We start from the raw sequence: 22,198 nt of genomic DNA on the forward strand, positions 1-22,198 counted from the left end.
GAGATCTTCTCTGCTCTTCATGGAAAAAAGAGAGATTATTAAAGTCCCTAATTCTGTGTATTTACCTTCACCATACTCGTTTTACAATCACCCAAAGAGTGAAGACCTTTATCTTTCATTTTTAATGACATCCTGCTCTAAAAATGTAAATACAGATGATCTGTAAATAGCCCCTCAGCTGATTTGTGAAGGCGGATGCTTCCCCGGTGCATTCACTTTTCAGTGTAATATTACCGTTAAGCAGTGGTGTTGACAGTATCGCTGTCGCGCCATATGTGTGCCGGTTCATTAACGTCTCTGCTCCTGCTCCCACTGCTTTTATTTATAGATTTCCAACAGTTGTTATCTTGTCAGAGTTTGCAGAGGACAAAGCTTCCTGTCAGCTGGACTCATCCCAAACCTGAAGCTGGAAAGTCTGACAGCGTCAGAGTCATGTGACCGCCCAACAGCTTCCTCTGGAGAAGAGACGCCGCTCAGATTATCATCACATTATGGCTGATTGGGGAATTATCATCTACTCACGTGTAAAATGACACCCATCATCAAAATGACGTTTTTTAGGGGTCAAAGGTTGGCAGAGACGAGGGGTTGAAATGCTGAACCAGATGGAGGGAACGTCCTGCTTCTGGTTTTCAGGTTCTGCAAACACAGACTGGAACCTGAAAGCAGACGTTTTCACGTCTCCAACGGTGGCTGCAGTAACATTTAGATCTATAGAGCAACCCTATTGCATGTTGGGTTGATTTGATTCCCAATTCCCACAGACACAATGCGATTACCCAGAAGCCTCCTCTCTGCTCTGATCTATGTTTTGTTTTTCAAGCCTCGTGGCTCCAGTCTAGCTATCTTTATTTCCCTGCTTTCCTGACTAACCGAGTCGCTGCCTCCATGTTCCCGATGTTCCCCGAAGGTCATCAGAATTCTGTTTAAGCCCAAATGTGTTGTGATGTAAAAGTGGCTTCAGATTCCTGTGGTGGGTTTGGCCGCCGTAGACGGATGGAGCCTTTTCCCTGACAGACATGTTTCTGCTTCCATTTGCTCCTCTGACACTTCTGACACAAACCCTAAACATCAAATTAAAAGACAACAAACCGATTTCTTAGCACCTCATTTCCTCCATGATTTGGTTGATTTTTGGGTCACCGTTTTGTTTTGGTTTGATAAATGATAAGTGAACAAAAAACAAAACATTACAGTTTTACTTTCATGATAATCAAGTAACACTAAAGAAAACTTCTTAGTCGGCTTATACTAAGCCTGCTGTGAATGAATAAAACAATATTTTCTTGAATTTAAAGCCTAAAAACCAGTTTGATGTCTTTAGCATAAACATACAGATATGCAGTAGAGATGCAGCGATTCACTGTCTGCATGATTCTGTTCTATGGTCTACCATTCGGTCTAAAGGGAAAGTGTGGCATCCCTCCCAAACGGTACCGTCATTAAGAATGGAGCTAATGAAGTTATAAAACGGTGCGTCTGTAACAGAAATGAGCCACTTCGGTCTGAAGCACAGGAACAAGACGTCCATCACATGGAAATGACACAAACCTCCAGCTGCTGGTTTCTAAAAAAAAAACAAAGCATTGATTAAAACATGAATTTAAACAACATGCATGCATGCATCAGATGAACTGAAATGTAGTATTTCTCTGCAGGAGAGAAGCTGCTTGGCAGCAGCAGCTCCTTCGCACACCCACTGAAGTTCTGCAGGAACACAGCTGAGTGTGTGGGGGCCAGTGGGAAGTCTGCAGGGATCTGAGGCGCGTGTCTGACTTTACCTTTATTTTTAGTCTAAAACAATAACGCCTTTAAATGTGTCTTTTCTGACACCTGAGCTCTCTGAACAAACAGACGATGAAACGGATGGATGTGATGGAGGCAAGGAGCAGATGAACCGTTCATTACAGATCCGGTTGGAGTTTACCTGCCAAGTGGAAATGGGAGTTTCTGTTGGGGAGGTCTGGAGGAAGTGAAGGACAAAGAGGATGAAAGCTCATCCCCCCGCTGAGGTGACGGACAGAGGAAGGGAGCAGGCGTGGGGATGATGTGGCTGAGGTCAGAGGGGCGCGAGGCTGCAGATGGCCTTATGGGTAAAAGTTCCTCATTCAACCCAGACATCCTCATAAACAAAAAAATAATTCACTTCCCAGCTTGGCAAGCAGGGGGCATAAAACAACTAGAGCACGTAATTATTGATAGAAGATTCATAACTCCCCAGGAACTTCAAGACAAACATGGAATAAATAACTTCTTGGAATATCAGCAACTTAAATCAATTATTACTAAAAAGTTTAAATACAGAGACAACGATTTAAAGCTACCAGATGTAGTTACCACTCTGATCAATTTCTCAATGAATAAAACTCTCTCCAAAATATACAAACTTTTATGTAATTTAGATAATAATATTTCACTTCCGACAACAAAATGGGATGCGGATTTGAGCATCAGCACAGATGAAAGCTTCTGGTCAGAACTCTGTCTAAACACCTTTAAACTGACAAAAAGTCCAAATCTGCAGCTAATCCATCTCAAAACTCTACACAGAATTTACTACACTGGACAGAGGATGTTCAAGATGGGTCTCAGTAACTCAGACATTTGCGAGCACTGTGATAATAATCTACCCGACAATTACATGCATGCACTGTGGTTCTGCACTCCTGTCAGGGCTCTCTGGCAGCAGGTATGTGCCGATCTATCAGTCTGGCTTAAGGTTTCAATCACAGCTTCACCGTCACTTTGTGTGCTTGGTGACATGAGTGACATCGATGTAGAAGAAGGATTAGCATCTATCATTTTCATAACTCTTTGCATTGCTAAAAAAAACTATTTTAATAAATTGGAAAAGCAAAAAAAATATAAATATAACTCAACACAGAAATCTGCTGCTTGATCATATCAGCTTGGAAAAAATGTCAGCCCAAAGTTCAAGTAACTTTGAAAGAATTCAGTCTCTCTGGTCTCCTGTGGTTGACTCCGTGACTTAGGGGGTGGGGGGGGCCTGGTCGTCGCTGCTCCTTGCCCTTCTGCCGTGGGCCGGGGTGGGGGTCGGGGCCTCCAGTGCCTGGCGGGGGGTGGTGGGGGCTCTGTTGGTCGAGGGGTCGGGTCCGGCGCCTGGGTGGGGCGGGCTGGGGTGCTGCGTTATCCTCTGGGCTTGGGTGTGGGGGTGCGTGGTGGGGGGATGGGGTGGTGGTCTGGCTTGGCTTGGGGGGGGCCCAGCGGCGCCGGATGGGCTGTCCATCTACACCTGGGGCTGGGATCGGCCCTTCCCTGGCTCTGGGGCGGGACGGGACAACCCTCTTGGGGCCCCCGGTCGCTCTGGGTGTCATCCGCTTCGGCTGCGGGGTCTGGGGTGGGGTGGGGTGGGGGTCTTGTCGGCCCTGTCCTGTGGGGGGGCATTCTGGGGGGGGGGGGGGGGGGGGCACTATTGGTACGGGGCAGGGGGGGTTGACGGGTCGGGGTCTCCACTGAGGCCATCGGCGGTTTCCCCTGGCCGCCTCCTGGGGTGGGGCCCCTGGGCTGGGTGGCCATGAGCAGCCCTTTGCTGGGGGGGGGGGGGGGGGGTTGGGGGACAGCTGTTTGACCACCGGGGGACAGTCTACCAGCTGTCCCCAACTTACCCCCTTCCTCATATAACCTCATATTAGGGTGAGGGGGTAGGGGGTCTAGCCTGCGATGCGCCTTGGGGGGGGGCTACTTGGCCGTTGCCCCCCTCCTATGGTTGCCGTATGGAGTGGGCCCCCCCTCTTTCGGTTTTATTTGCACCTTAGACATGTAGGGCCCTTCGTAGGGGGGGTGCTTGGACATCACTGCCAGCAAGCAGCAGATGTCCTCCTGGCACCCTACACGCCAATTTTAACTGCACCCCCCTTAGTACACACACCCCTCCCCCTTCAATATATACATTCCAACATAAACACACACATGCACACACACACACCCTTTCAAACACACATACACGCACACACATTTTGCAAGGAAGGTGGGACCTGGGTCCATCTGTCCCCTACCCCTTCCCTGGTGGGGGGTGCGGGCCCCTTGGCGATGGCGGCCATGTCCCTTGGGTGCTGGCTCCCTGGGCCCGGCGGTGCTCTCTCTGCACGGTGGGGGGGTTCATATTACACCTGAGCCGGGGGTGTTCGTGTCCCTGGGGGGTGGGTCCTGGTCCTTGCCCCTGAGCGCTGGGCCCCGCCAAACTTCCAACATGGCCGAGCCTGGTCGGGCCATATTTATAACACCCCTTGTGGGCCCTCTTTTTTCCCCGGGGTTCCCCCCTCCTGGGCGGGGGCGGCGGGCACCTGCCTTGCTCCTCCCTGGACCAACCGTGGGCCGGGCGGATGGCTGCCTGGAGTGCGGAGCGGGTCTCCCTTGGGGTGTCCTGGCTCGTACCTGGGGTAGTGGCGGGGGGATGCCCGGAACTCCTGGGTGGTGGTGGGGTGCTCGTCTGGGGCTGTGGGCGTCCTTCTCCGGTGGGGCCCTGCGTTGGGCGCTCCCGGCGCGGCGGGGGGGCTGCTCTCCTGGTTGGGCTGGGGAGGCGCTCTCTTTCCCTCCGTGCCTCCCTGCTCTCTGGCTCTGGGGGCCTCGCGGCGGTCCTGCTGGCCCTGGCCTGGTTGGCGGGCTTGGTCGCCCGGGCGGCGGTTGTTCCCTGCCGTTCCCCATGTGGCGTTGGGGGGATTTCGGCTGCCGCTGCTGCTGCGGTGGGGGTCTTGGGGTGGGGATGGCTGGGCACTCTCCCTCCTCCTTGTCACGTTCCACCATCCATTTTAGAAGAACATAAACACTCACCTGAGCACAGGTGTAAGCTCACCTTTGCACTAACAGTTTGCATGATTGAATGACTGAAATATTTCACACTAGTTGGTTTTAAAGGCATAAGTATGCGTTCGTGAACACTATCTGTTTTGTGTACATGTCGACAGGTGGACATTTTTGCAGCTAGCAGGTGTGTTGATAACATTTGAGTGTGTGTGTGGATAGGCCCCACCCTTTTTGTACTACATTTGAACCTTACCATAATGATTAACAACCAGTAAACTTGTTGCTTTATGCTGCTTCATGGTCTTACCCCCTTCCCCTCCTATTATCATCCTCCTACCCCCCCCTCTCTCTAACGTCCCTCCCTCTTCTTCCCTTCTTTCCTTGTCCGTCCGGTCCAACAGCAAAGATTTTCAAACATGATTGAAATTAATAAAGTTTGGCCTCAATTACAAAAGGGGTTTATTCAGACATACCTTTGGTTTGTCTGAAGATTAATAACCCCTCTTGTTAAAGTAAAATATGTCCAACACAAGAGGCCCTCAGTTCTCATCTGTTTGCCTAGCTGTTGGACAGGACAAGTTAAAAAAAAAAAAAAAAGTTCCTCATTCTCACTGAATCAGAGTTGGATGGAGATCTGCTGCTCAGGTGTGTTTATGAGAAACTTCCTGAGGAACCGGAGAGCTGCAACCACCGAGTGTTGGATGCAGCTGGATGGGAGCTGCTGCGGGATGTGGGAGGGGCCGACTCACCAGATGGTAGGAGGGAGGTTAGAGTTGCAGGCCATAGACTTTATTTATTTACAAACTGTTTCAGAGGAAATTGTGTGCATTTCAATGGTGAAGTGCTCATATTTGTCTGGATTGACACATGTAAGGAGTTCAGTGAGCTCAGCTGCAGGCTGTGATGAATCCGTACGACGTTGCCAGGTCCTTCCATGCAGCACAGATCCACAGCGTGGATGCATGCGGGCAGAGCGTGCATCTGCAGAAGGACGTACATCCGTCAGGAATGAGTTCAAAGAATAGCGCATGTTTTTTTGAAAGCATGTTTGTCCTCCGTTCCTGTTTCGCCGCCTCGTTCTGCAGGACTCTGTCAGTTTTCTGATGTGAACCTCGATTCCCAACATGGCGTTATGTATGTCCATCTTCCACCTGAAACCGCCGTGCTTGCTGCTCGCTGCTCGCTGCTGCGTTTCTGCATATGAAGCGAGTCGCATCAACAGACCTTGATTGTTCCTCGTTGGCTCAGCCTCCTTAAACTCTGTGTTTTGCTCAGATGTGCCCCCCCCATCTCTTCTCTGCCATTTGCATCTCCACTCTCTCAAAGCCCCCACCCATCTGCTTGCTGATATGGTAATACAGCAAGTCTGACTTAATAAAGCTTGAAGAACGTCATTCCAAATGTCCATCATTCTAATTATTCAGAGATGGAGCTGAGATTGGAGTGGGAGGCTGGGTCTCGGAGCAGCAGCTCCGTGGAGCAGCAGGCTGGAGGTGGAGAGAAAAGCCAGTTTCTGAGCACGATTCAGCATTTTCAGAACAGACAAAACACAGATGCTGCAAGCATACCAAACACACACAAAAAACATATTTATTCTATTTTATTGCATCTTTTCTAGTGGCCATGAGCAGCCATTTGCTTTTCCTTAAACTCTCTTTTAGATGGTTTGTTGTCTTGGTCTCCAAACCTTTTTTTTTAATTCATTAGAGTTCTAACTCACAGAACATTTTAGTGTCAGTTTGCTTTCCCAAAGGAAATCCCACGTCACTCAGTTCTTGGTTCTCTGTCCAAATGAACCACAAAACATTGTTTTATGTTTCAATAAAGACGTTAAAAACAAGATGGAACATAGTAAAGGGAGGGAATCTTATGATGCACATGGACTCTATACATCTGTAGAAACGTAAGACAATATGCCAGACCATAATAGTTCTAGTTCTTCTTGAGCATGTGCCACAGTCTAACCCCCCCGAGAGAGAAAACGTGGCCTTGACCTTTGACACATTGACTTTTAACCTTCATCCTACCACAAAGGGGTCTCCTGCTTCTGTCTGGGTATTGACGTGAGATTCTTTTGACAGAAACCTTATTTTAATTTCCAAAAGTTGTTTGGATTCTACAGCATGGGGGAGGAGCTGGAAACCCCCCACCCCCACCCCCCCTGAATACTTCCTCCTTGAGAATGGGTTAGCTCTTTGTTTCAGTCATGCCTCATGGAGTTTGAATCTAAAACTTTGCTGGAAAAATGTTTGTCAATAACTGTTCATCAATAATTTACAGCTACTTTGTGATATGAGTTCCTACAGATTCTTATACAGAATCTGGCCATTAACTTTGTCAGTTTGAGCATCTGTGTTGGAAAACCTGGAGGATTTCTGGATGAACATCCATCTCTGTGTTTTAACTTCAGGGCAGAACCACACCAAGGGTCCAGTCTCTGTTTAGGCTTTTTATAAAGACTCGTGTCACCTTCTCAAACAAGTCCCTCTCTTTGCTATCTTCACTGCCAAGTCCGCCTTTTTTTGTTTTTATTTCACCACATTTTCCGTCAGTTGAGCTTCTGCAGAGGCTTAGGTGAACCGCGCATTGCCAAGAAAGGCGTTAGCCTGGCTGGCCACACAGTGAGGAGGCAGAAAGACCTCACAGATAATGAAATCAACAGCAAATGTTCTGGATTCTATTGTGTTTAGCAGACTATTGTTATGCTTCTGCAGGTAATTACACGCTTCACTGAAGAGGCGCATCACCGAAAAGAAAGAGGACGCTGTCAATTAGTCCTTTTAGCCAAAGAGGATGTACTTTTCCATAACAGTAACTTTATTCATTACAGACAGCACGGCCAGCATCATCGCCAGAAGACGCCGTTTCAGCCACCTGACGCAGGAGCTGTACGAGCTGCCCATCGTGGTGTGGGACGGGGGGGAGCCTTCGCTGACCGGCACCAGCACCTTGACGCTGCGGGTGTGTCCGTGCCAGCGCCACGGCAGGATCCGGATGTGCCAGGGCGAGGCCTTCCTCTCCTCTGCGGGGCTCAGCACGGGGGCCCTGATCGCCATCCTGCTGTGCATCATCATCCTGCTGGGTGAGTTGGGGCAGGGAGGGGGGGGCAGACAGAGGAGATGGACCGTGGAGGAGTGGGACTAGAAGAGGCAGAAAGGTTAGGACAACGATGGAGAGGACGCCGGCAGAATTTGGAATGAAGACGTTGACAAAGGTGAAGGAGGAAGAACAAGGAAAGGTTGTTGTGTCTGTGATCACAATAAAGACAAAGAGGCTTTCAGCACAAAAGACGGCCGCTACATTTTTCAGAACTTCAAAGCCTCAAGTCAGCTCGTTTCCTTCATGAAGCGGATTCTCCTTCATCGTTCATGTCTTTATTCAGATCATTTCATGCAGAAATAAATGACTTTGGAGTTCTAAGGTGTTTTCAGACGATGGAGAACGCAGAGTGAATGGGTCTGTTTTATCAAATTCATGATGACTCAGCTGTTTTGTTTTGCCTCTTCTCCAAAAAAGCCGATCAGTGCAACATTTTTCCAGCTTTGAAAGTCTTTGATGCTTCCTCAGCTATCTCCTGTTGTTTTGGGAGGTTGGACATCCTCTTGTGCGCGTTCTTTCCCATCTTCTCTCTGTCCAAACATCATCAAATGAAAGAAACTGTTTCAGAAAGGCAAAGCTTTTCACTTCCTCGTAGGAAGTACCCGCTGGTTCCAAGAAGCCAAAATCCTACAGACGTCTATAGAGAAATAATCAGCTGGTATTCAGTCGTTCTATTGGCCAGAAGAACCGTTCTGGATCTGGTACCTTTTTTTTATATTTTCTTGATAATCCTCATTTTTTATGGTACTTTTTTCTGTAGTTCAACTTATTCAAGTTATTAACTGACCAATCAGATGCCTCAATAATAGTAGGTGGAGCCTGCTGGCCTCCATGTCCAACCTTCAAAGTGTTTGACAGCCCACTTTCAAGTGGTAGGGGTTTGCCTTAACAAGCTCTCTCCTGATTGGTGAGAGTGGTTGTCATAGAAACGATGACTCGGATCCTAATCGCTGCTTATATAACGTGGTGACATCCGTATTGCAAAAAAAGGGCGGCTGAGTTGAGTTTTTTTGTTGAAGCTGGAATTAAAGCATGTTTGATGGATGACGTCACACTCGCTCAGTCCAGTTCTCTGATACAGACGATGGTTGGGACTGTGTTTCATCATTTCTGTCCATGCAGGAACCAGAGCAAATCAAGGACATGCAGAGCATTATTCTATTGTCTTTTCTTAAACTTCAGGTGAGAGTTCAGAATTGGAAAGTCAACATTGGAGCTCTTAGAGCCTCAATTAGCCTGAAGGATGAAGAGCGAACCAACAAACTGAGAGTTTCTTTCAGAGCCGCTGCAGAGGCTGGGAAATCCATAAATTAGACTGTAGGTGTTTTTATATTTCATCTGCTAAGCTCCTGTGGACCGTAAGCAGAAGAAAAACAAAACAAAGAAAAGACTACAAGCAAAAGAAAAGAGCAAACAAGCCCAGACTTTTAGAAAGTCCTCTGTGAATCTGCTCTGGAGAAGTTCCTAAAGAGACAGAATAACATTCACTGCTATACTTTCACAGAAATTACTCTCTAAAAAAGGATCCTAAACCTCCAGAACTCTCAGAAGTGTGTAACATTAACAGACGTGAAGCAAAAACAGCCAAGACTCCATTCCTACATCTACGTGGGCTGCTATGACCAATGCTGCCGCCCCAACGCTGCCAGAGAGGAGCGAGGCGCTGCTCACACTCATTTGCCTAATCTACCCTGCACCTTCCACTTTGACAACAACTCATTGGCATCTAGGCATAAAATAATGTTAAACTATTGGCAAAAAGCTGCAGGTTTCTGCTGGTGTTTCAATGCAACCTTGAGATTCCTGGAGGGAAGGCTCATTGCATGTAAAGACTCTCTGGAACATTGGCTGCTGAAATGGTAATTAAAGCCTTTGAAAGTTGTTTATTATTTTGTCCGTTTCATGTTTGACTTTGGAGGTGAAATGACGCAACCAGGAGATCACAAGGTGGCAAACATCTTCATGTTCAACGATCAGACAGAGAGAAAAGAACGACGGCCCTTTGCATCGCTTCAAAACTCCAAGAGGTGCCAACTTAGTAGTGAATGTGAGCGCCTGGAGAGACAGATACGGATCCCAAAGAGGCTTTACTTCTTCCTCTTAAGACACATCACGGACGGCCATTGTTTCATTTTTAATGCCTCTTTTCGCAGAATGACTTGGCAGCAAGTTCTACAAAGTGCAGCTTTGCCTGCGATAATGAACAGTGAACCAGTTGGTCCATCTTGGGTCCATTTTCCCAGGAATGTGCTGGAACTGTCCTGCATCTGAACCAGATTCATATTGAGCTGCATTCTGCTTTCTTGGTGTTTCATAAATACATGTAAAGCATTGGAGAAACTAGTAAATAGATCAGAGACATTAACTAGTAGTTCTTTCTATGATTCTGTTTCATAAAAGGCATATTTTTGGGGTGTGTCCGTATCTTTGTGTCAATGGATGTCAGCATTCTGATTCCAAAACGGTCAAAGGTCATGGGACATGTGATCCAGATCTATTTGGAATATTTGAACATCTAGATGCTTTGCAGGAGTCTTCAGATTCTTTCCTGATGGATTGATTTGATTATTTTTCACAATTACAAAACAAACGAAAGACATTCAAGAAAAGAAAATGAAATCTGTTCCGAGAGTCGAACACCCACAGGGCGTATTTAAAGCCTCATCCTAAAACATTTGCATGAAGATTATAGAGAATGCAGGAGTGCATCAAAATACAGAAAAAATACTACAGCGATAGTAAATCACAAGTTCATCCCAACATGTTTCCCAGTAAATAAGATGGTTACAAATGAAGGTGGAGTATTGAGAAACATTTTGATCAAACATGAATTGATGGTAGGACAGAAATGTTTTCCAGACCGGCTGCATTTCTCCAGCATCCATTTGAATGTTTTAGTTCTTGAACCAGAGGCCTGCAGGCGAAGGCCAAAGATGGAGATGTAACTCCTGGCTCTGGCTGTTTGTGTGACCTTGGTAACCATTGAGATGTCCGCAGGCCGGATAACTGGCAGCTGCTTCAGAGAAGCAGAGAAGTTTGTCTCTGTGGGAATCTGGTGATGGAACTCTTCTTTGCTGCATTTCTAACTTTCTTCACATTATTAAGCAGCTACAGTTTCAATTTATGACTGATAATAGGGCAACGTGGAAGGAGCCAGAACAGTTTTTTTCTAAAATCATTAAGAAAACGTCGACTCGTGTATCTGCAGAGCAAACACGAGTCAACAACAACCAGAGAAAGCAGAAGCACAACCGTATGAAATGAAGTCTCTTCAATTGAATATAACAAACATGTTTTCAATGTCTGCTGGTAGATATTAATTAGGAATCCACCTTTCTTTCAGAGAAGCTCATTATGGATTCATATCCCAAAGTGTCACGACATCGGGGCATCGCTTGGACAGGCATGTTTGATGCTCCGAGTTCTCCCTCTGATTTGTTTATGCCTGATTGTGTTCCGTTTGTCTGATTAGTGTTCGTGTTTTACCTCCATGCCTCCCAATAAGCCACCTTAATTAAGTCTGCCGCCGACCGGGAGGGGGGGCAAACTGTCGGCTCTGGCTCCGAGGATAATGGCTTTTACACATGACTCGGATAATATTAATAAGCAGTTTCAATTACTAATGCTAATTTTGTTTGAAAGAAAGAAGTGTTCATTACAGAGCTAATTCAAATGTATAACACCAAAGAAATTGTAATCAACCTTAATTCTATTTCCTCTGAATATTGAAGAAGCTCACATTTCTTTGTGCCGCAAATAAATCAATGAAGAACCATAAAAGAAACAGTAAAAGTTGGTTTGGTCTTAACATATCTGCATGCTGACAACATGTGAGCATAATAGAAGTATTTTGAAGCTATTTCCATCTCTAAATGTGGGACAAATTCTGCCAAAGATGATGTGTACATCATAAAGAGCAAAGGTCGTTCAGTTTTCTGTACCTTCCTTTTCTGGTCAGTGTTTGTGTTATTTTGAAGGTGTGGTCCAGCACGGGAGGATCCACGTTTCATGTCACCTCAGATTGATATGTCGATGTAATTGAATGGGTTAGTTCAAAAGGGGCCCAAGTCCAAGAGGTTTGTTTTTCTAGGAAATGATTTTAACTGCATAGCTTAAAGGGAGGCTACACCAAATGATTAATACTTTACCCAGATTTAGCACCAATTCATAGCTTACAAATGCTAGAATATGAAGCACCTCACTTTTATCATTTTAGAGGACTAGCACACTGAAGTTTCTGGACTTGGGCCCTTCTTGAATTAAACAGGGGTGCTGCCATCTGTGGGATAAAGCTAAACTCATGCAAGAGAGGCCCATGTCCAGGAACGTTGCACTTAATGCATTTTAAATGTCAACCATAGTCAATACATTATAACAGACTTGGGACTTTTTTTGCACATAATCAGATAGCTTTTCCCTTAAAGACCATAAAACAAATAATATCTCTATCTTGAAAAATTGTGGACTTGGGCCCCTTTTGAACTAACCGATTCAAATGTCGTTTTCGTTTGTAAGAAAGTATTTTTGCAGCTAAGCTTGTGCTCTGCAGCTTTTCTAACCAGATGCAGCACTAATGTGTCTGTATTAGATGGATGTGGCTTGGCCCTGGTGACACCTACGGTGCAGAAAGCAGCACTCAGGCCTGATGTGGGGTTTGTCAGGAGTTTGAAAGTCTGAACGGACCACTGAGGAAACAGCAGAATCAACAGGAATGGCATGAAACCTCCACAGCAGTGAAAGGCAGAGTTTGTGGGTGCTAGGTGGTGATGAAGGCCCATTATCTGTTAGAGAGTTTTGATTATATTCTAGTTGTTTTCCTTCAAACTGCTGAGAGAAATGAAGTGCAGTAAAGCAAAGAAGGAACCAATGAAAAATACATCAGCTGCGGAATGAGAAGGAGGCGGCATTAAAAGTCCAATTTTGTCTTTTATTTCTCGTTTCTGCTCAATAATTAACTCAGCTCACCTCCCAAGCACAGAGTTAACCAGCTCAACCCAGAGCAGGCAGAATTTATGAGAAAATATCACAGAATGGTTGGAAACTCATTTAATGACTTTGGAAAATGCCGCCTGACTTCAACCACTGTGATTGCTGCTCACATATGGCTGTATTTTTATGTAATTATGATATTCCTTTTTACAAATACTGTTGGTACTTTGACCACCTCGTTTTATATAAATACTCCATAATTAGGATATAATTGGCCTGCAGTTAAAAGACGTTCTGTTGGTACCTTGTTGTCCTTTAAGTTATCCACCTTTGGGTTAAATGTACTTTAAGAGCATTACATTGGCAAAAGAAGATTAAAATACTTATATAGTAAGTTAATTTATTGTTCCTATTCAAAACATTTGATAGGAAGTTTATATACATGAGAATTGGAATTTACTACTAATTTTATTATGTTTGAATCCTTTTTACTGCCGTTTTAGCTTCTTCTTTGGTTTTGGGGCACCACCCCCGTGGGGGGGCTGTTGCTGCAGTGCCCGTTCTCATTGGGACGGCTGGGGTCCTGTGGTGTAATAGCTTTGGAGTGGGCCCTGTGTTGGACGGGCCCCACAGCGAAGACCTCTGGGTCGGGCTTGGAGCCCCGTTGTCCGGTTCTTCACAGCAGAACCGCGGCAGACAGTTTCCTTGGAGCTGCTGTTCTAACGTTTTAGTTCAGTTCCAACGTAGGGGTTGCATTGGGGTACAGGGGGGGCTAATTATGTGTGAAGTTCCTCTGTGGGCTTTCTTTTCTTTTTCCCTGTTTCTATTTTTAAACAGATTTTCCATTTTTTATGAGTATTTTCTTATATTTAAAGCACTTTTTGCTTCAACTATAATGAAAAGTGCCAAACAAATTATAAATTTTTAAAGTTAGTAATTACAAGGTAATGCTGGATTACTTCTTTGAATTTCTCTTTGCTTAGTTAAATATAAGTGACATTTAGGTCAGGATCCTTTTTTATAGTGAACTAGGATGTGAAGACCCTTAAAACCATCATCAAAGCCCTTCAGAGACTCAAGGAAACTATGAATGCATGCAATTTATTTTATTATTATTATTAATAATAATAATGGATTTATCTGCTTTGCCAGACGCTCAAAGCGCTTGCATTGTGTCCATTATTCATTCGCTCTTCATTCATACTTGGTGATGTTAGAGGCGTGGCTGCCAGTTGGCGCCTACGGTCCCTCTGACCATCATTGGGATCATTCATGCACATTCATGCTGATAGGCAGTAGCCTTTGGGGGTCTTGCCCAATGGCCCCCACTGAGTAATGTTAATTGCTAGGGTAATTGCCCCCAGTCCCATTGTTTATTCCCCTCCGGGAATCGAACCCTGAATTCCTACATGGTAGCCTTCTTCCTTACCAACGCTCGGTTTTATACATTTGAATTGATGTATAATTGATTATATAACATGCTGCTATCATCTTCACTGTTTGCCTTTTGTAGTATCACGGCACAACAGTGTCCAGATAAATAGTCAGCTTTAAGAATGTTAAGAATAATGTCCGCATGCCAAAGTTGACCAATGTTCTACTGTCTTGCAGCAATCGTGGTTCTCTTCATCACACTGAGGCGCAGCAAGAAGGAGCCCCTCATCATCTCTGAAGAAGACATTAGGGAGAATGTGGTGACCTACGACGACGAGGGAGGCGGCGAAGAGGACACGGAAGCTTTCGACATCGTTGCTCTGCGTAATCCGGCCGCAGCAGAGGAGCTGAAGTTCAGGCGGGACATCCGCCCAGAAGCCAGGAGTCAGTGTGGCTTTGCGCACGGCCAGCGGAGCCCGTCTGTGGAGCTGGACGAGGTGGACGTGCACAAGTTCATCAAACAGAGACTGGTGGAGGCTGACATGGACGCCAGCGTGCCACCCTACGATTCCCTACAGACCTACGCTTATGAAGGTCAGGGCTCTCCTGCAGGGACCATCAGTCCGTTAGACTCTCTTGGTGTACAATCGGAGCAGGAATACAACTACCTGGATGACTGGGGCCCCGAGTTCCAGAAACTAGCAGAACTCTACGGAGAAGCAGAGTCGGATGTGACAACCTAGTGTGTGATCGGACTCCAGTTCAAACCCGACCGTTTGAAACCCGTTTTTTCAGCTTTTCTGTGAATGACATCAACAGAGACCTTCAAACAGTTCGAGAGCCTTTCAACTTTTGCTGTTGAACTCTGACGACTGTTTGGTTTTTGTTTTTCCATTTTGTTGCGTCAGATCGTGGATCACTCGTCTGAAAGTGTCAAAGATTTTAAGATCGGAAAATATAAATTTGGGCCAGAGGAAAACCCTCTCCTTGGTGTATATTTTTTAATGCTCAATAAAGTCCTGAAATCCATTGGAGTGGAAATGTGAAACATTTGTACTTTTGTCTTTTTGGATGTGGATTTGGGGCCGCGGCATAAATGGTGCAGGTAAACACTTTGACCAACTTCTCCTGAAGTTGGTCAAAGGGGCAGATAAAGTTAGACACAGTCAGGAGCCTGCAGAGGACCATAATCATTTTCACAATATAACTCCATGTGAAAACAAGAAACCTGGTAGTAATAGACTCAGTTGTCCTTCTTTACTTTTGCCAAATTTACACATCTGACTGAGGCAGATAACAAGTCTTAGTGTTAACACAATATCCACACATTAATGTATTAGACATTTTCATCCAATGCAACCTCTAAGCCTTTGCCATAATAAATGATCCTAATAAAAATGCAACAATTAAAAAAAACATGCATTTCTTGAAAAATGTTTCTGTGCCTGGAGGAGGTGGTTTTTTAGGCGTATCGAAATTGACATTTTTGGCAAAACTGCAACGGAAACCCTTTTTTGGAATTAAATGAGTCCCATGACCAACAGCCGGATGGCGATGCACTTCTCAGTAGGAACTGGCGGCCTTGGGCGCTGCACAGCGGGCGCCACCAAAGGTCCAACGTCACACAGATCATCAGAAGTTGAGCGTGTCATGTGGAATTGTTGGATCCACAGCTCCTCTGTAAACTCACCAACCACCATTTCGAAAAATGGCTGCATCTGTGGCCACTCCTACGTGTAAGGAGCTCGCCACTCCATGAAGACGACGCTGGTGTATGATTTGACAGATGATGATGAGCGCTAGCGCGGTGGCAGAAATCTGAATGTATCTGCTGTCAACCAAAGTACTGGTCACGTGTGTCTCCATGTTTCTAATCGCCTGAGGTGGTTTGTCTTTATTCGCATAATTAGAATTTAATGGAAACAGTGTCATTGTGAAATTGGGATTTTAGAATTTTGATAAAGTTTTGCTCATGTGTATGTTGGAAACACGGCTATTTATAATTATATAATAATAATATGATATAACTTGCTATAAAGATGATGTATGTTAAAGAGAAAACGTACCGTTGTAAAAGACGGGTAGTCCTGTAGAACTCAGTCATCACAAACAGATCAGAAAGTACTCGAGTATCTGGGCTCAGATGAACCAGAACATTTCCTTAGGATGTGATGACCTTCTAGCAATTAGCCTACAAGCAGTCAGTGTCTTCACTGCTGTTGGATGATAATACGGTTTGTGTCTTTTCCAATCAAATCAATCTGTTTTTGTAACACAAAGTCCTCCAACTGTCAAACGGTTTAAATCCTACCTGACAAATTATTAGACACAATCTGGTCAAACTAAAGCAAAACTGGCCTCGCTTCACAAAAATGTCTTATAGTGTTATAGTAAAGGGCGGTTATAGTGTTAGTGTTATATTTCTGTTATTAATTTTCCTTTTGGTCTGAGATCTGCCTGTTAGACACTACATGTTGCTGTCAGAGCATTCCAGTGGAACATGAATCACTAAAAGACTTGATTGTTGTTTTAATCAGACGCAGAAAAACTGACTTTTGTAGGAAGAAGAAGAAAAACAGTTGGATCTTCCATTCTGGACGTAAAGATCCTTTAAGGAACAAAGGGTGGCTTCCACACTAAGCAGTGAAGAAATCTCCATTTCAAAGAGGGTTGGTGGTGACAACAGGGCTTTAAGTAGCCCGTTGGAATAAAAAAAGCGTTTAAATAGCTGCCGCAAATGACAAGTGTCTCATTGTGTATCCGAACGCTAAAGCTTTTTGGTGCGTCCCGATTACAGCGCCTGGATGGCTTAAAGGAAATTCGTGTTATCTCCACCCACCCTGACTTCACTTTCTTGTCATGCTCTTGTTCAGTTCTGCTTTCTCTTTTTTTTTTTGAAATGCTGAGGATAGTCTATAATAAGACGAAAGGAGGCTCATAAATATTTTAGGCCTTCCACTGATTCGGTTTGACATCATGAGTGTTCCAGTCCACTGTCTCATTCTTCCTCCCCGTTTCTTGCTCATTATTTCCCTCTGCTCACAGAATGATGGGTGGATTTAAACAAGGAGACAGGTCCAGAAACTTCCTCAGCTTTTGAGAGATGCCCGAGGCTGGCCGATGGCAAAGGTCATACAAATGAGCTAAAGGCACACGGTGAAGTTTTCCAAACTGACAATTAGTGTCTCTTTTTCTGCTTAGATTTACAACTGTGTGGTTGCACGTTGAAAGGGCATTTTCTGCATTTTATTTAGCCAAAATGGTTTGATTAATAAGTGATTACAGAAAGTCCTTAAACTGTAACCTACAATTTGTCCTGTTTTTCTTTATTCCTACTATCTTTTTTTCTGGTTGCCATTGGAAACAGTTTAAAATACTCCAGCATTTCCGAGTTAAAGAACAAGAATACTTTTTTTTTTTACAGGGAAACAGACTCTTCCTCTTTTTCTGGAGGACTGCCTTTGTGAAAGAAAAGAACATTTATCTTTTTGTATATGTTTTCTTTTTTTTCTCTGGAAAGTCATTTCAGTTCAATTGCTTTTTTTATGAGACCAATTCAAAACCAAGGTCACCTAAAGAAAAACGAAAACACTTTAAATCAGCCAAAAACTACAATGATAAACGTTTGTAATATTTCAGTTCAATGCAGTGAATCCAAACGATCCTAACTTTATCTCAATCACAGAGACAAACGGATGACACTAAACCTGATGTAATACTTTGAAAGGACACTTTTATCAAATGTGTAAAGATGATTCATTCTTTCAAAACTTTCATTCATTGTGGAAAGTTGTTTTCTAAAGGGATTTATTTTCAAATATTGCTTTAAATGGATTTGAAAATGTACTGAATGTCAGCCCCCACCCCCCCTGCCTGTTTTCTTGGCACTGATCACCTGGATCAGGTGTGTTGAGTCAGTCAGAGCGAGAACACACCTGAGTCAAGAGTGGGAGATGTGGAGGATGGAGCAGACCTGATTCAAAGTGTTGCCAGAAATAATAATTAAAAAAAAAGAGTTTGATTTATAGTAGTTTAGTCTAAAGAACACTTTTATAACATGTATGTAACATGTATGTAACTGTTAGATATGGAAATCAATGAAAGTGCAGATTTTAACATTTGATTTTTATAGAAAAGTCTTCACACATTTATAAAGCAACATGGGTTTCTCTCAGTGTTTTGATAAGTAAAGAAAAAGAAAAGTAAAGGTCCTCGTCTGAATGCTCCACGGCGCCGAGTGAAGACGTGTTGGGACAAAGACCTGGAGGGGGTCGTGTGGTCACCCGACAAGCGAAAGAGGAGATTCTGCATTCTCCATGGATGAGCTGCTGCAGAATCAAACAACATTATCTGCATTTGTAAGTGAAAATTAAAGTGGGGGGGGGGGGGGGGGGGGGGGCGGCAGCTCGGTTCTGACCATGACTGTGGTCCTTCTGAACCGCCTTTCCTGCCGCTGTCAGAAGCTGCTGCGCTCCTGAAGCATGTTCATCTCAGATACACGTCCATTCAGACTGTTTCATGGTAATGCTGGTTCTGGTTCTGGTTCTGGTTCTGGCCTTTCTGTGTGCTTTTTACACACAGTTCAAATGGACGTCTGGACCAAACCTGGATATTAATTCCTCCTTTTTCTACTGCTTTGAATGTGATCAAATGTTGTCATTGGCTGGTTTTCTAGGGTTTGTTTACCTTTTGAGGCCTTTTATTGTTTGTGGCAACAAGGTTTCAGGCGTGATGTGTGACTAAACGGGGCAAGAATGAAAGCAACGGTGAAGAAGACTGAGGTGAGAGCAGCCATGTTGCTGGTTTAGAGACTCTGATGCAGACAGGAAGCAGAGCTGGAGGCAGCAGAGATGAAGATGCTGAGGTTCTCTGTGGGAGTGACCAGGATGGATCTGGAATGGATGTAGAGGAGGGCATGACCCCTAAGCGTGACCCTTGACCTAAGTAAAGACTCTGTGGAACATGTTCTGCAGTTCTTAGGGCTGTAATGAAGTCCATCATCTTCCACTTGAATTAGCCAGTATTGCTGGATGTTTTTCAGTTTGAAAATTCAGTTTTGACATTCATGTCAGACTAGTTTCCATGTCAGAGGCAGAGCGGTCGACCTCTGACCGTAGGTTCGACCCCCGCTCATCCCTCCCTTGTGTGTTGAGGTGTCCTCGGAGAGAGCCTTGGTCCCGACGACCTGGTTGGAGCCGTTCCCAGCTGCTCTGCCTCCATGGTGTGAATGAAGGAAGGTCCTCTGTGCTGCTTTGAAGAAGGTTGGAGAGCATTCTGTGAATAGATGCTGCATTTATCAGTGATCTTCCACAGCTCGTTCTTGTGTCAAAGGTAGATCTTATGATGAAGAAAACTTTGAATGACGAGCGATTGCGGGTAAATTAGTAGATTTTCTAAAAGAATGTTTTAAAAATGTGATAAAGGGATAGGTGACACAGTTTAAACGGATTAAATTGTCGCCTGCTGAATAAAGATTCATTTTTTTGTGCAACAATACATCAAGACCCGACCGTGTTTGTGAGATAAGGCTGAGGTGAAACCTCAGATGCTCCTTTGGTTTGATCTTTCCATACTAGAACAATCTATTCACAAAAACACAGATCCTGTTGAAGTGGTGATGGTTCCTGTGACGTTCTGCTGCCTCCTCCATCCTTCTAATCTTCTGGAAAGAGAGCGTTGCATCACCAGAGTCCGTTTGTCTACCACAACAGTCATAGTTGAACTCTTCAGGTGAAGGATAGATGTGCACTTCTCTTTTCATCTCACACTGATAGAGATCACAGGACTACTCCTTTTTTTCTCGTCTTAGTTAAACATGTTCCTGAAAGTCCGTGTTCTAGGTGGGACCTTTGGGTCATCTGGTCCAGCTGCTGTCTTAACGTTGGTGGTCAGAAGCTTCTGAAGCTCATGTGGAGTATGAATTAATGAAGGAGAGCTTTGTGTGTTCTGATCATGGATGTTCTCAGCAGCATGTTGAGCTTCTGTTTGTGTCATGAAAGTGTCTCCGGTCTGAAGGATGTCCTCTGCAGGGTTCATCTCCTTCTTCCCTCCTCTTCCCCTATGTCCTCTCCCTACATTTAGCAATCCAAACGGAGAGTCATGGACAATAGTGTCTCAATGAACTCATCAATAGTCGCCAGTCATCTGCTTTAGCGCGTAGCTGCCAGCACTCAGAAAATACATAACATCAGTTTTATGACTTTAAAAAAGTCTTTACTTACATGTAAACGTCTGTGTGTCAGAGCACGTGAAGAAAAGCACTTCTCCTCTGCGGCCCAGCGTGACGTATTTCTCTTCTGAAAATGATGTAACATGCCTGAACATGCAGACTAAAATGGATTTATCCCAAATGCCATAGAAAACGTTTTGAGCACCGACATGGAGATCCAAGCCGACTTTAACGTCTGTGTCTTGCTGCTATAATTAGTTCACCTTGGAGGTGGGGAGCCACATTAGCACCTGCCATCTGAAACCTGACTCATTGCACACTGCCCCTCCAACAGGTGGCGCCCTGGGCCACCAGCAGCATCACCTGCAGCACAGACCAGGAGTGGAGAGCTGTTTTTGTACTACCTCTCCTCACTGATCCATAATTCCCACTGACACGATGGAATAAACAATGAATAAGTTAAAAAGTGTGGTTCAGAGCAGCCCATCACTGAGGCAGCTGACCTAGATAGCTGGAAGAACGTATGCAGGGGCTGTGTGGGCATGGCTGTCTTCAAAGTGGGACTAACGTACAGCTACAACATGAAACGCAAATCTCTTCATGACTGAGATGGAGTCATGAAATTAACAGGAAATGTTTGCTCTTTGGATGGAGTTCAGACCTTCAGAGTGGTTGGAGTTATTGCCCCCATGCTGGCAGAAATGGCTCGTTGACTACATTTTTCTGCTAAATGGGTGACTTTATTCTTCCTCAACATTTTTTCTCCAATTATTATTGTCCGTAGTGTCTGTGTTTTTTCTACCTCTATGTCCCTTAAGAGCCACTTCATCTGCCCCCCCCCCCCCCCCCCCCCCTCCAGACTGCAGTCAGCAGGCTTTTAAATCTCCCCCCATTTGATTCTAGTTTTATTTTTTGGAACAAATATTCTGTTTGTTTTTTGTGTTTCCAAAACCAATTTCTTTTTGTATGTCAGCGATCAGAAACATGGAAACGTTGTGCTGGTCTGACGGAGTGCAGCGCTATGACTCAGGATTCACAAAACTGTTTTTTTGTTGCTTGACATCCATCTTTTTGGTACGCCCCTAGCTTCTTTTTCTAACACATCTACATTTTTGATTATGTTACACAATAATTCCACCAAAGAACCTTAAACTGTCAAAAGCAGAACTTGAGTCTGTTAATGTTGTCATTTTTAAACGGTTTAAAACAGTTTTTACAGTTTGTAGCAAAAGATCAAACATGTAGAGACAAAATAAAAAAAGTCTAAATACTCAAAAGAAAAACACAACAAAGTGAAAAACCAGGCAAAGACGCTTCAAGGATTTCTTTAAAGTGTCACAATTATCAGTTATTGTCATCATTTATAACCTTCATTTACACAAAGTTTGAAGGAAAACGGTGCTAATGGGGGGTGTCATTGTAAACAGCTGATGTGATTGGCCGGCTCCCCGATGAGTTCAGGGACCACTCGGGGTTAACCAATGAATCAAGACTGAAAATAAAAAACAGGAACATTAATAAAGAACGATGGGCGACGGTGGACAAACCCGTGTTCCTGTCCCAAAGATGTTTCATAAAGTGAATATTAGACTTGATCTCCCTGTTTTTTCTGCTGTATTTATAATTCCTGTTTAGGAATGAAGGGGGGGGGGGGGATGCTGGGTATCCACTACACCAGCAGCAAACCTGCATCTCACCTCCATCGTTAGGACTCGGTGCACTAATGAGTGCCTGATGTGAACGTGTGGAGATGCCGCTTCATCTTGATCGCCCTGTTTGACTCTCTCCCTTCGAGCCCAACACTGACGGTTTGTTAGCAGCTGCTGTGGTTTGTGTGTTTTCTCTTCCTCGTTGGATCTCAGA

At 44.6% G+C, this 22,198-nt stretch overlaps 1 protein-coding gene across 2 annotated transcripts in view; it reads left to right on the forward strand.

The window, feature by feature from the left end:
• cdh18 (cadherin 18) overlaps positions 1-15,214 on the forward strand; it is a 180,456-nt gene extending 165,242 nt beyond the window's left edge. For both annotated transcript variants that reach the window (XM_004081197.4, XM_023950139.1), the window contains exons 11-12: positions 7,595-7,846; positions 14,404-15,214. In XM_004081197.4, coding sequence (XP_004081245.1) covers positions 7,595-7,846; positions 14,404-14,909 — 758 coding nt within the window. In that variant the 3' untranslated portion in view covers positions 14,910-15,214. The remainder of the gene's footprint in view (positions 1-7,594; positions 7,847-14,403) is intronic.
• The last annotated feature ends 6,984 nt before the right edge of the window (positions 15,215-22,198 follow it).

Source organism: Oryzias latipes, chromosome 20 (assembly GCF_002234675.1).
Source record: "Oryzias latipes chromosome 20, ASM223467v1".
NCBI lineage: Eukaryota > Metazoa > Chordata > Actinopteri > Beloniformes > Adrianichthyidae > Oryzias > Oryzias latipes.